Source organism: Hetaerina americana, unplaced genomic scaffold (genome assembly GCF_022747635.1).
Source record: "Hetaerina americana unplaced genomic scaffold, ioHetAmer1.1.p SCAF_12, whole genome shotgun sequence".
Classification (NCBI taxonomy): domain Eukaryota; kingdom Metazoa; phylum Arthropoda; class Insecta; order Odonata; family Calopterygidae; genus Hetaerina; species Hetaerina americana.
The window spans coordinates 1,413,433-1,428,871 of record NW_027286292.1 but is presented as its reverse complement, the minus strand read 5'-3'; the positions used below and the strand labels follow the sequence as shown (position 1 = coordinate 1,428,871).

The 15,439-nt window shown below is 36.7% G+C and overlaps 1 protein-coding gene across 2 annotated transcripts in view; it reads right to left on the bottom strand.

Annotated features, from left to right (window-relative positions):
- The window catches only part of jar (Myosin heavy chain 95F jaguar), a 130,426-nt gene that overhangs the window by 17,508 nt on the left and 97,479 nt on the right, over nt 1–15,439 (bottom strand). For both annotated transcript variants that reach the window (XM_071582592.1, XM_071582593.1), the window contains exons 10-20: nt 15,193–15,350; nt 14,942–15,106; nt 14,549–14,772; nt 11,201–11,398; nt 10,779–11,003; nt 8,085–8,292; nt 6,396–6,520; nt 6,198–6,314; nt 4,356–4,576; nt 2,087–2,177; nt 1,111–1,250 (exon numbers count right to left, since the gene is read on the bottom strand). In XM_071582592.1, the coding sequence (XP_071438693.1) occupies nt 1,111–1,250; nt 2,087–2,177; nt 4,356–4,576; nt 6,198–6,314; nt 6,396–6,520; nt 8,085–8,292; nt 10,779–11,003; nt 11,201–11,398; nt 14,549–14,772; nt 14,942–15,106; nt 15,193–15,350 (1,872 nt within the window). The remainder of the gene's footprint in view (nt 1–1,110; nt 1,251–2,086; nt 2,178–4,355; nt 4,577–6,197; nt 6,315–6,395; nt 6,521–8,084; nt 8,293–10,778; nt 11,004–11,200; nt 11,399–14,548; nt 14,773–14,941; nt 15,107–15,192; nt 15,351–15,439) is intronic.

Sequence of the window (15,439 nt, the reverse complement as noted above, 5' to 3'; positions counted from 1 at the left end):
GAAACAATATCATTATTCCTTCACATGCACTTGGCAGGGTTGCTGAGTGAGAATTCAATACTTAATGGGCATAACCTTTATCATGAGTGTCACTCATAATTTAATATTGCTCACAGTTGACTAATAAGAGAGCAAAAATAACATAAATAATTGGTTTCAATTAGAATTTTTTCTAACTTAAGTCTCAAATTTCTGCATCACACACACCACAGGACTGATTACTTTTTGGATGTTCCCTAGCTCTGATCTTAAATTCATGTTCAACTCTGCATACCCTACATTTTGGACTCCTTCAGTTCTTCACATTTACCACCCTTTTCACCAACCAAAAAGCCTATCCTCTCCTTTTTCTTCAGCACTTAACATTACATAGCCCTAAAAAATGAACAATGCCCTGAGACCATTGAAAGGGGAGAACTCATTGTTCAATATGCAGAAAAGTCTGGTTGTTTTTGTCAAAACTACTAAAAGTAATGTCATTTACCCTGAAAGTTAGGAGAAACAACAATACTGAATTTCAACAGGTCATTTGATTTTTCATTACCCTGGTTTTGTTGTGATGCAATAACATCAGGTGAATGAGAATGCAACCAAACCATGGTCATGGAAAATGGCTCGTAAATATTCTTGTCCCATTAAACGTTCAAGAAATTAAACATTTCCACCAGGGAATATCCAAAACTTTTTCTTAAAATACTTACTTTTATAAAAATGATTACAAGATTTCTCTATGGCCATTATGAAAAACCTTTCAACACATTTGGGCAATTTTAAATAATGAGTCTTTGAGAGGAAGCAAAAGTTAGCAAGGGCTGCTCAGTCACATATGCCATTAAATTAAATTGTCTGTAAAATGAAGACATCAAATTAAAATACTACTAAATTTGGAATTGTTTTCATTTTCTTCTGGCTCCAAAAAGTGACAGCAAAAGTCCCATGTAAGGGAATTAGATTGAAGCTTTAGTCAACATATTAAGAGCAAATATACTTCACACGTTCAGGCTTCACTTAGCGGAATTGTTTGATGATATATTAAGAGCGATTTGATTTGAAAACAGAGGAGGGGGCTTCTTTCGGGGGAAACTATCACAATATTTTCCCTGAGCATACCTTCTTGAGGGTAGAGTCATGTCATCCATCTGTGTGTTTGTCTCTTGTGATAGACGATAAGAAAGCTCATAGTCTCTCCTCTCCTGTTCCTGCTGCTCCCGGAATGAAGCTTCCTCAGCAGCATCCTTCTGCAGTTGAGCCTACAAAATCATCATTAAAATGTCTTTAAAAGCAGTCTAAACACACAATAGAGAACTAACGGTATAGAAACAAGCTGGAGGATTTCGATCTAGCCTTGATAACATTAGTGGCACCACTTGAGCTTAGACAATTGAAAAAAATATATTAAAACATATATATAGGTACAGTATAAATGAATACATAAAAAAACCATAAACACAAACGCTGAACCCATTTTGCTGGGAAGTGTATCGAGCAAAGAGGAGATTGCCTCAAAGAATAAAAAATATCTGCCCAAAATTATGTTTTTCTATTTTTTTTGTAGAAGTTATTGAATGACCCACATATTATAGCTGAAAATTATGGGCTGTAAATTGAATCAAATTGCTAAGAACATTTCATTGCAAGGCTCTTTTTTGAAATTTATAGATTTTAACCACCCAGTTTATGCAAATTAGTGTTATCCTCCATACAACCCAGATCTCTCCTAGATGCATTTACTGGCAGAGGAAACTGTTTCTGATTTAATTGTGTGGAAGCTACAAACCACCAAGATAGTGGAAAACCTTAGGAATGTATGCAACCTAGGTTTTGCCACACCTTCAGGTACAGAATCTTCCATGGTATAAGCATATAAATATTCCTTTCCTGAGGACTAGAAGAAGGAGGAAAATACTTTCCTTGCAAAGTGAGGCAGCATTCATCACTTGGGTGCCCTCCATTCTGTGTAGAACCTCATTCCATTGCTCTTTATTCTGAGAACCCACATCCCTAATAATACGGATGGCCTCTATGGTACAAAAGACTAGTTTCTACAATTTGTCTGGCCGCCATCCAATCCTATCAACAACATTACCTCAAGCAATGCTGCTGTCTTCCTGTCCTCCTCCTCTTGCCGTTTCCTCAGCTCCTCCTCTGCCTTTCTTCGTGCCTCCATCTCTATTTTCCTACGGGTCAAAATAAAAGTGCAAACCATCACTATTAACACAAAACTCAACCAAACTGCAACAAGATGGTACTAAATCATAGCAACTAAAGTCTTAAGTCCAACCTATATAAGAGCCCATGTGAGAGTGAGAGGCCATCGATACAAGTATGTACATTTAACCCTTGGAGTTAACATGCATCAGAGATGTGCTCAGAAATACATAATTCATTTTCAATGTAGTTAACAGGAATTTTCAATATAATTTTGAGCTTTAAAAGTACATTCTAATTATTTTCAAAAACCAACTGATACAAGGTTTGTATAAAGCCTATTGAGAAAAGTTTTGGGAAAATATATTTATTTCAGGTATTGCAATAATGCCTCAAAATTCTTCCCTTGAACATCCCTTGAGCCTAGACACACTTTTGCCAGCAGCGTCTCCAAAACTCAAAGGCTCCCTGGTAGGTGAATTCAGGAGGGTCCTTAAGGACATGCATGCAGATTTTTTTGATGGCACTGAGAGTCCCATATTGGTGTCCTTTGAGGGAGGATTTCACTTTTGGGAGTAGAAAATAATCTGCTGTTCCAAGTTGGGACTGTAAAGGAGCTGGGGAACCATCGCGATGCTGTTGCAGAATAACTTGGCAAGCAGACACTCGACTCTGCTCTCGGTCGTCCATCAAGACCTTAGGGACAAGTTTAGCACAGATCTTTTGCAACTCCAAATTTTCAGTGATAATGGTGAGTACTGTCATCTTATCAATGCCAATATGATCTTCGATCATGCCCACACTAAACCGATGGTCTGAATTTAGCACTACATGCACATGGTACACATTATCATTGATTCTCGATATTGACGGCCATCCAGCAAGGGGCTCATCTTCCACACTCTCCGAGCCATCTTAGAAGATCTTGCACCTCTTAAAAACGTCAGTTTGTAACATGCATACTTCCACATTTGTAATATAAGCACCTAGCCATGCCAGTTAGCTCAAGCACTGCCTAGCCTCATCACTCGGCTCATATTCTCACCTCCCAAGCGGGAGATGCCTGTGACGTTTTTTAAGTATTGATTGGACATGCTTTGAAATTCATTTGCTTGTCTACTTATGCTTTTCCTGCACTTTCAGGTGCAGCCATGTTTTGTTTCCGTGGAACTCTGGGATGCTACTGGAGCATCCCAGTCTCTGTCCTGTATATCGTCTGCATTGGCTGTCACATGTTTGCTTGTTGAGTGCCATTAACTGCTGCTTTGTTCTTGAGACTGTAAGTAATATGATTTTCCTGGGTTTCTCTGCAGCAGCAAGCATCACAAGGTGAAAAGGAAAGCTGTGAAAACGCTACTCATAAAATCAAATAATTAGTTCAATGAAAAGTACAATATTTTTCATTCCGTTTGCCTGTCTATTCAACAAAAATTTTGAAACTGTTATTCTTCAGAGAAATTCAGTTAATTTCTGTTGAATAGTTGACTTGATTTTTAATTTTGTAGAGGATGTCTACCTCCATATTACATCTTACTCCTGTGATCTATTTCTGAAAGGGGAGTAATGTCATGATTTTGTAGAATCCCAGATTCATCCTCTGTTATTAAAAATCGAGCTCTCCACATTGAAGCTAAAACCATCTCGTACATTACATCCAATGCATGATTTTATGTGAAAAGAAGAATACTTAGTATTTTCCCAATAAATATTACTAAAGAACTATTAAATGCTAAGGATTCCATTGCCATAGGGAAACTAAAATATTCTAAATTTATTTCAACTCTAAGTTATAGGAACAGAAATTACAAAGCATAAGCTTTCCAAGAGCTACCCCCTTATTGAAGGGACTTCCCACGCAAAAACCTTAGGTTCACCAACCACTTAATTTGAAATGATTGTTTTTGGTGATATGACTAGGTCAAAAGGTAAAACAATGCCAATGTTCTGTACAGCCATGAATGTGGAAGGTTTTTAAAGATAGCCCTGCTCGGACATCACATCTGCAGTCATCGCTCCACCGGGCCATACATTATCTGCCCAATTATTATATCTTCAGCTAATTAAGTTGAACTTGATGCCATGTCAATCTCATGTCACTCCCAAGTTCAAGAAATTCCACAATATATGAGTTCCTCTTAATTCCCAAATACCGTAAGCATACATTTTAACCAAAAGATCAACAAAACTTGCTCCACATCCACACTCACATCCTCTTAATCTCCTCTTCCTCCTTCTTCTTGCGCTCCTCTTCCTCCTTGCGCTTCCGCTCTGCCTCCATCTGCTCCTTAAGCTTGCGCATCCTCTCCTGCTCCTCCTGTATTCTCTGATTCTCCACCTTTTTCTGCAAATCGCCCAATTGCTTATTAGCCTTGTTCATCAGCTGGGTGTGCAGCTGATTGATGTCCTCTCCACTCATCCGGTCGTTACTCTGTAAAGGGCAAGGACACTATGTCTCCAGTTGCATCACATAAGCACACCTGCCCACATGAAATTAGTCCAATGAAAACTGAAAAGGAGTACGTGACATTTTTAGGCATGATGGCCCGATGAAGACAGTCATCCAGGGAACTGAGATTGGGAGGAGCCACAAAAGAGGACGCCAGATTAGAAACATAAACAAACAATAAGTGATGTCAAGGAAAAGAGGTACGTAGCCACAAATAAATTAACCAATAGGCCTGGGAGGAGAGCTTTTGCTGAGAGCTCTCAATGATGCTGGATGTTGGAATGGAGGTTACCATTTCAAAATGTATCGGTTCATTGATATTTTCATTTGTGCTGGTTTTAACTTGAACAATGGCCATGTTTTTGACATGTGGCAAACAAATTTGTATTCATTTTATCGAGCAATAGCAATTACTAATATTATTTATTAATAGCAATTTACTGTGTACGTCATTTATGAGTATCACCCCCACTTATTTCATTCTATCATTAATCAATAACAGCAATTATGACATAAAAATTGCATTCTTTGAATGGTGGAAATCCGGATGTGGCTGGTACTTCCAAAACTTCTAATTTCAAGAATTTTTTTTTCATTTGTTCCAAGCATTTTCTGCTTCAAAAAGAGTTAAATAATGATGATTAGACTGTTTGGGATGGAATTTTAATTTTTCAACCAGTTTCTCTCCCAAATCTACCCTTTTGGGTACCTGGCTATCAACACAAGGGTCAATTAATTTGTGTGTGAGGAAGGTAACCTGAAGAGGAAAACTTAATTCCAAATCAGTATAGATTGAGTTGAGCAGTAATCCTTGAAAACTGGGAATGTAGAAACTCTAGAAAAAATTCTATAAAAAACCTTGAGGAAACGGTGGAAGGAGCAGAAAAAACCTGGAATTTTGGATTTGATTTGCAGTATCGGAGCTGATCTTTATGAAAAGAGAAAGAGAGAGAGAGATATGTCAACTTCATTCCAAGCAATGCAGATGAAAATATCTATATAAAATTTTTAAAAAAGTGCTTCCTTTTTTGCATAAATTTTCCTATATCCCTTTTGGACTTCATTAATATCATTCTATTATGAGCTCACATATTTGGTGCATTATATTTTATTGTATTAGAATTATTAATCCATATAGCATGGGAAAAATTCAGAAAACTGCAAATATTACCATCGAAAGCTGCTGAGGATAAGGTTACAGTTTCTCACTATTAAGTATCTGTAATTCAATTACATCAATTTTTTTGGCTATTTTTTGCCCACTTGAATACCAAGCAATCATTTATTTTGCCCAAGAATTGATTTTTGGATGAATAGTCGTGCCAGATATCAACATAAGATCATTCTCTCCTTAATTTTGTTTGCATCTACAAGTAAAATTTGTTTATTTACATGGAAGTGGCAATATTTTCATTCTGCCAAGTTCGACTTCAAGAGATTACACCGTGTACATTATAAAAGGAATTCAATTCAAGAGAGCTGATGGTGATTTCTAAGTCTACACAGTAACTGTGATATAAATGAATGTTCTCCTCAACACCTTATCATTGGGGAAGGAAACATAAGATGACAAGTACCGCTGGATTAACAACTCTTAACTTACCCTAATCAGCAAGATAGCATGAGCCATGTCCCCTTGAAGAGCCTTCACTTCTGCAGCACTGCTTTCCTTCTCTTTTTTCAGCTGCTTAATTATTCCTTCCATTTTAGTGAGCATCGACTAAAGAGAACAAAGGGGAGAGAAAATCATTCTATTCTAAAGGCTGCATAAAATATACATAATTTTATCAAAAATTCTTACCTGCAAGCTATTAATTTTCATTATCCCCCTGTAACGATGCTGGTGTTTCTTTTTAGCCAGGTACATCCTGCAATTCTTCTGTACCATTATGTAGCAATCCCTCCTGTAATTTATCTTGTTTTTCACTAGAAACATTCATTTAAAAGTTCTGTATTGGAAAAGCATGTAGAAAGCTTGGAAAATATAAAACAATTCATTAATACTAATGCATAGAATAAATAGGCAGAAGTAAAATAGAAAACCACTGAGGGATTATGCAGTGAAACCCTTCTTATACATTTTTGAGGGAGACAACAGGAGTAAAGTATAAATTGCAGACACTTAAATAGTGGGAATTTGTATTTTGTAGGAAACGGAAGCAAATCAATATCCAAATGATCCATTACGCCATTTTATTTGACCCAACAAGTGATGGACTAATGAATCCTCACAGAAATAAATGAACAAACAAAAGTTAACACAAGTACAGTAGAAACTACTATTGCTACCAGTAATGAAGACAAGCTCTTTCAAAAAATAAGCTACAAATGTACGAACATACCATTATTTTTATCAATTGAGCATATGGTGTTATTGTTGAAAAAGAAATAAATGCAAGCTAGGTGAGCCTTACATAAAAATAGATTAATATAATAGAAGAGTGAAGCCATCGGCATGATTGTACAGAGCTGCGCACTTCCAGTGAGGAACTCTTTCAGGATGTATGCCTTCAGATTCAATGCAGGTTGTATGATAGACAATATTATTTCAAATGTTAAAAAGTTCTCTCCAGCAGTTTGATTAATAGAGTCATCAATGCTTAGTCTTGTATGCAGTGACTTTTTTTTTCAACGAAACTCTACTATTCTACACGCTTGCACCTCTTGATGATTGAAACATTATATTCAATATTTCTTCTAGTCCATTACTAAAAATGCAATTAATGGCAAAATTGCATGAAGTATGAGAAATAATCAAAGGAAAAGATCAATGAAAAGTTAAAGCACAGGTGTTAACATCAATTTAAACTTTTTCTGGCATGGCAGCTAAGTAGTAGTGATAGTTGGCCAAGCAAAATCCAATTGAATACCTATATGTTATCCGGTAAATTTGAAGTGCTAATTTACCCCTCTACAAATTCATTCTGTAGGAAAAAAAATTTAATAGCAGCTATTAAAATGTTTGGAATATATATTTTTCACGCAAAGACACTGATGTAATGCACTACCATTAAACAAAAATGTTTTAGGGAATCAAATAAACCAACCTTTATATTTTAGTTTAAGCCTGCACATTATCTACACAATCAATCTCATTCGTCACTTGCTCTGTGTAAAAGGCATCAGCCTCCGTCTTGCAACCAGTCAGTAATCCTAAACTGCAGGATATTTAAAATTTTTAAAGTTTAAATAGTGTGATAAGATTACAAGGATACAAAATTCTGGGGATCAGCAGAAAATGTTGCAAATCAAGGGAAAATTAAAATTCTGGGGATGTAAAAGTAGGGTTTCACTGCATATATTTGGAAAACAACAAAGAAAGTATGGGTCAGGGTAGTTGAAAGGGAGTACAGGTGGAGTATTGAGAGCAACACGTGATCCTGAACAAGGTAGCACAATTTGAAATGGGTAACAAGCAATGACTAAATGAAAGTCAACTAGTCATAGCCACAAACATTTAAAATTTTTTTAAATAAATACCACCACTCACATTTTATGACTGAGAGCGCACCCCACTGGATCTTCTTCCATCGAGCTGAAAGAAGCCACTTCTGCACCTTGAATATTAATTCAAGTAGGTTCTCAGGGTCCGATTTCATTATCCGATCGAACTCTGCAAACTTACCAGCTCTAAAAAATACCTTCTCCACTCCAAAGCAAAAGTCTTTTTCATTAAGGCCGAGCGCATGGAATAGGGCCTTGAATTTTGAAGATCCATTGCAAAAAGAAAATCATAATACAAATGAATTAGCTCTCTTTTCACCAAGAATAAAACAAGGTAAATGATATTAGCACACTTTTCAAAATCTACACAGGTTTAGTGAATGCCTTCATACATATGTGTACACCTATATGCATAATACATTCTTGATTATGAGCCTAATGGATAGTAGGCCAACGTTTAACTCATTCAAAAGAGCTTTGCCAACATGTACCAAACGTTATTCACAGAAAGAGATTAAGGGTTTGCGTGAGGCATCTATTTTGACTGATTAGGTGACTACAGAGGCAATAAATTAAAAAAAACAATCTAGAAGAGAATTGCAGGCGGCCAATATAGAATTGAGAGTACACAACCCCAAGAGAAATGCTCTCACAATTGAGACCAAAAGTCAGAAAAATACTTCACATACTTATGCATGGCTCAGCAAACATCTTGGAAAATATTCTCAGCCTCTCATTTTGTTCTCAACAATAATTTGTCTTTCTATCTTCACTGAGATACCTACCGTACTTCAGTGGAATGAAAATGGTAGTAAAAGTTAAGGGTAACAGGAAATTATGCCAAATTTTATTACATATAATAGACTCCCAAATATCTGTGTGTGCATGATATGGGTTGAGAATTATCCAGTTTGAATTGAATCTAGATTAATCAGTTTTATGCAATGGCTGTGACGGTAGAGAGGAGGGCAATAGGACACAAGACAGACCATACATAACGAGATAGCTATCGGCACAAGATAAGAGAGACAAAATTGCAGATGCTTTTACCTCCCTTCATGGGGATACCATGGAGTACTCATTAACCACATCTGGCAGCGTCACCAAAATGAGAGCTCCTTCCCCATGCGCCATTGCCTTTGTGATGCAGGGGAAGGGACTACTAACCATGGGAAGGGCCTTCCAATTACTTTTACACTTGGCACCATGGACCAAAAGTTTAAGAGCTCAGAGCTCCCGTCCAAGGCCTCCCGCACCAACAATCTACTTCCACTCCACACACCACTAGATCAAGTCCCTAGAACCCTATCCACAATGCTCTCCGGTTGGTGAAAACAATTATTTTACTTTTTACAATTACTCAAACAATTATTTACAATTTGCATTCACAGGTAGACCTCATCATTCAGGTGAGGGAGTTTATCATATATATTTGCTAAATGCCATGATGACAGATAATGGTTACAAAGAGAAAAAAAAGGGATCTATATGGTGGTAACGCATTTGGATATCAATAAATGAAACTTCTGGGGACAGGAAGGACATAAAACCCATACTCCTTCAAAGGAAGAGTAACAAATTTACCAATTCACCATTACCATACACCTGGAAGTGCTTAAATAAATTAAGAAATTTTTAAAACTGCTAGAACACAAAATTCACCCACTATGTCCATGAAAATCTGTGAGAAAAAAACAGAATTTATAGAGAAATCCATCTTCAATTTGATAATACTCCCTCTCACCCCAACAAGGACTTCCTGATTTCAGATGACGAAGAGATGTTTGTTAAATTTTTGCCTCCAAATGCTACTTCAACCCTACATACATCAACCCCAAAATACTACCCTATATCCTGTACATGATGCAGTGATTGCATGAAAGAGCAATACGAGTGAGTTTAATTAATGACTAATGATTAAAGTTTTTGGCTGCAGAGAATGAAAATAGTTCAGCCTTTTGTATGAGTGCTACTTATGGAAGCTGTTTTTCACGTTTCAAGGGTATGACGAATGGCGAAGGAAGGAATGCTAAAGAAATATTGAAATAAAATCCTAATTTGATTTGAAACATGAGAAAGTTTTGTAAGCTTGAGAACCTCAATGTTTATAGCAATCAAATAGATGTGGATGCACATGCTGTACACCTCTCCATTTTGGTGTCTTTGGTATTTGCATGTGAAAATCTAGAGAAAGTTGAGATTGGGAGTGGCTGCTTATTGACAGTCAAAAGTGCCGAGTTAGAATGTATCACTGACAAACAGAGATTGTGGTGAGAATGCCCCCGTTGGGGGCGACTTGAATGTGGCATGTACCAAAGAAAGTGAGAGTGAGGGAGAGCCAGGCAGTCACGCAACCACATAGGTTGCCTACTCAAATGCTGCATGTAGATATGCAGGATCACATGAAAACTTCAATTTACAGGGTAAGGTGTACGTTCATAAGATTAGGAGTGACTGAAGGAAAAATTATAACCAAAAATAGTAATAAATGATTACAAAGCGATCACAATATTTTAGAGGCCCATATAATTTTTACCAAAATGGCAGTTATGCAGAAGAACATTGGAACTTGTATGCTTAAAATGATGAATCAATAATTTAAAATAAACAGCTTTCTACTTCTAAAAAAATTGTAGACCTTAAATTTGGCATTAGCCTCATCTGTACCAATCAATGAGAGAACCATAATTCGAGATACAAATCGAGAAATATTTTCAAATGTCCAAAACAAAGCTCTCACCTTGCAGAACATCCTGGGATCAAGTTGTAATAGACGAGGAGGCATTGAATGGTGATAAAGGTTATAGAGATCCTTAAATGGAGCTCTTGAAGGGTATCCCTGTTGCATCAGCTCCAAAACTTTGGTCATTCCAGAACACTGCAACTGCGACAGAATAGAGCCACCGTCAAAGTTGTGATGCTCCATCTTCAAATTGGGCTTGATGCATCGCACAAAATTGGTCCCCTGGAAAAGTTGTTCCCCTTGAGTATTCACATTGCCACCACCTCACACAAACTGCACATAGACCACATTTACGCAATAAAAATCACTTGAGATCAGAGTCACCAATTCATAACATAGAGAAGCAGAAACTTTTTCAAGCAAAAATAGTACCGATATTATCAAATTAAAATATTTTCAGGTTGAACAAAAATATTTACCGTGCTCTTTAGTTTCTGCATCAACTCCCCAAGCTGAGTTTTAAATTTGGAGCCAACGCTAATAAAATTAAGTTTTCCTTTTTGCTGGCTGATGTTTATAGGCTTAAAGAGACCCTTTAAGAATGGATTTCTACTCTCCTGGATAAGTCCTTCGAGGGATGCATGAAGGGCATCGTTATTCTTTTCAATGAATTGAGACTGAAAAACCAAGACAAAGAGATTAAGAACGAAAAACCACATCTCGCATCAATCAAAATACAATTTTATTGCCTCATCAGTTTATAATAAAATCTTCTCCACCAAACACTTGAAAGTAAACTCATTCTGGTTAAGAACATTCTGATATGCTATGTTAGTTATTATATCATTGCAAGAAATTTTAGCAATTCCCTTACCAAGTGTATTCACCAAAATAAAGAGTCAAATGAACAACGCTTAGTCCACCAACAGCTTCCAAAAATAACCCCTTGACTGCAAATGCAAAATGGTCCAAATCGAGGGGAAAAATTACTACTGCAACAAATTACTGAATATGAAATGGATTCCAATTTGGAAATAGAACTCTGAATCCATTGAGCATTAATTTTAGTGAGTTACAAACTCAAAAGAAAAAACTATTATCTGTAAAATAAGCTTTGTACACCATTACAAAATATAAACTGTAACTTCATAATGAGTCTTATTATTTATTGGCTCCATACATGGTTTTACAGCAACATATTTTTCAGAAGTACAGGTTGGTGGTAGAATATTGATAGATAACATCCAGTAAATTACTTCTTCAGGATATCCCAAGTTTATATATCCCCAATGAAATATACACATAAAAGTATAGGGAATTCCACCAATGGTGAAATTTTGTAATTGGAAAGGAGATAAGTAGGCATTAATTTCTTCAAGCATTACAATTGACTAGGAGAGGAGTTTTTATCATATCATTTAACATTAAATTTAGACCTAATCCATGTTTACAATCATGGACATTAAAAACAAATTTCTTAATAATTTTAATCATTGCCCATCGACAATGTTCGAGAATGTTGATCAACAGGAAATGCAGGAATGACCAAGGTTGACAGGAGATGTCTGAGAAGGATAAAAGGACAGCTGGACATGCCTACATGGACCAGACAAATGCTAGAGATGGGGGAGAAGAGATATGAAAGTTCGGTACATCCTGGAATGAAAGAAGAATACTATGTATTTTCCACAAAACTTGGGGATCTGAGGTACAAACAAAAGATACCTGAGAATGATGCCTATGCATTGAAACTAGTTGTGCCAAATACAAAATTAAGTGGAAAATACATAAAAATATTCTTTCATTCGAAAAAAATTTTCCACGTAGTCAAGCCTGATACCATTGAGTGTCGGTAGATCCGCCTTAGAAAACTTCCCACAGCACATTAACATCCCCCCTCCACTTTTTATCCTTTCTTATGTAGAACTCGGGGACAGATTCACAGCAGGCAATATTGCAAATCCCTTCCAGCCCATAAATGAGCCTCAGGGCCCTTCCTTCTTTCCCACACCCCCAAGGCTGCTCCGTGGTCACAATCATCTGTCCCCTTCCTCTCTCACACCTAGCTCAATTGCTCCCACTACTCAACGGCAAACATTTGAGCTAATGGTCTCTGCACAAATTTCATTCCATGTTGTTTAATATTTTCTCCTCATAGCAGCAGAGCTTGCGTTTCAGATAACTAGACAGAATAACTATAATAGGTTCATAAATGTAATCGAGGATTGGTTGATCTCAAACCCCTCATATTCTTCAAGTGAATATTTTGATCTGGACTTCTCAAGAGTGATATTATGAGATGTGTATCTCTTCACCATGGTAATGAATGTATGTATGCATTTAAATGTTTTTCTTTTGATGACATCTATAGTTTCAAATGCTGTTCTTTGACGTGCTCTAGTGCTATGTCAACACAAGTCAAACAGCGTAAGATTGTCGAATTTTTAACAGCAGATAAAGTGAATCTGGGATTGATTGTTGTTTATTGAATGTTTATGGTGATTATGCTGTTGATAGGACTACTGTAAATCGATGGGTAGCAAAATTTTGTGGTCACGAGCCTGGGAAAGCTTATGACTGTGTTTTGGGATGCTCACCGAGTTTATGTGACCGATTTTATGGAACGAGGGGCATGTTCTCTTCAGTATATACAGATTCTAAAACACCTCCAACGTCGAGCTGTTCATGCTAAAGGCAGCCTGGCGCCAATAACCTTGCAACATGACAATGCTCGTCCACACACTTCACATGCAACTAATGAGGCTCTGCGAAACCTGAAATTTGAACCGATTCCACGCCCTCTTTGTTCCACTGATCTTGCGCCTCGAGATTTTTATTTTTTTCCTCAACTCAAAAGACACCTCAAGGGTAATCATTACACCTCGGACGATGAGGTGAAGGAAGCTGTTGAGTCCTGGATTCTTTAGATACTTAAAATAGTTAACTTTTCCATCCACCAACATGGTAATTAAATTATCTGAGCATGTTTATTTTTCTCTGTCAACCTGTGAAGACAGTATTTACGAACATGCAGAGAAAAACCGTATTTAATGTTTAAATATATCACAAGTGTCATTACAAAGTTGACATCAAAATTAAAATTCAAATACCTTCAATTTACATTGAATTTTAAACTAAGTATGTATTAGGTCCAAGTCAAGGAAATCTTCATCAATTGCATTAAAAAGTTATCACTGATCACTTTCCTTACCAAATGAAAAATGAGACATGGTGGACCAAGATTTGGGTAACTGTGACATGGGGCATTCCAAAAGACTTCAATAATCCCAACCTCGTATCATTGCAAATGAGTACATGCTTACAAAGCAAATCAAGTTTTCTTCTTCACTGTTTTGAATCAGCTCAGTTCAGTGGTATGGGCTACGGGACAGAAGTGACACTACTGGAAAAAACCATTATCCATAGGTGACTTCCTTGGACCACTACTACAAGTTCGATTCCCTTCAGATCCAACTCAAGGCTGCTGATTTGATTTGAATGCCAATTAGGAGAATTAGTGATTTACAGGTTCCAACATTTTACATACTTTCAACATGCATTCTTCAACTGAAATCACATGTGCATGACGCCCAATCATTGGTTCACAAAACAGCATAAAAATTATATTCCTAATTTCAAGGCATACCATTTCAAACTTGAGAAAATACATTAATTTCCACGACAAAGAATTTCAAAATTAAAAATTTCATAGTTTTTTTGGTCCCTTAAATTTCATTATATAATGGTTTCACAGTATTCACCTTTGTATCCCCCACAGTCTTTCCTGTGCTTCAAATTAATGAACGGTAAGAAGTCAATTAACTCACAGTTTGGTAGCAGACTGCTCCCGCAAAGTGCCTGAAGAGGAAGCCTTCATCGTCCCTGATTTCTCTGTGGTCACGCAGCTTTGACATTCTTGGGTAAGCAAGTCTAAAATGGCCACTGAAGCGGGAATGAACTTCCATTGTGAAGTGGGCAGCACTGTGCTTGGGCAATTTGGATTCTTCATCCAAGAGGCTGAATATCCCCAACCCCTTCGACTCGATGAGATCTGAAAGTTACATTTTGTCATTTCACCGCATTAAACCGTGTACTCAATGGATGGCCTCATAATGCCTTGACAGCATTGAGTGAGAGTCATTAGCTCTAAGCAGGATTAAAATTGAATTAATATTACCAGGCATTAATAAATTAAAGACTGCAAGTGCAATTTTACTTACCAATACAATCTTGGTTATCCACAAATTCAATTTTTTTAACTGCCAAACCTTCTTTTTCATAAAGGGTTTGCTCATCTTTCAATATCCGTTCATTAAAAAACTGCTGCAGCTTTTCATTGCAGTAGTTTATACAAAACTGTTCAAAACTATTGACTGTGAAGTATTCTATGCAATGAAAAGGACAATTATTATTATCTCTCTGCCAAAGGATTTCAAAAAACTCAAAACATAAACAAGAAGTAACTCCTTACCAAATCCAGCAATATCCAGAACTCCAATGTAGTAGCTTGAAGCTTTGAAAGGAATACTTTGGTTGATTCTTTGTACTATGTAGTCAAATAGCTTATTGAACAAGGCTTTTGCTAAGGCATCCCTTGCATGATTGGCTTCGTATACCTTAAGTGGGACCCTATAAACAGATTTCGGTGAAAACCAAAATACCAGCATTAGAGCAATGAATATGTCATTGGAAAATTTGATGATTTTTTACAGATAATC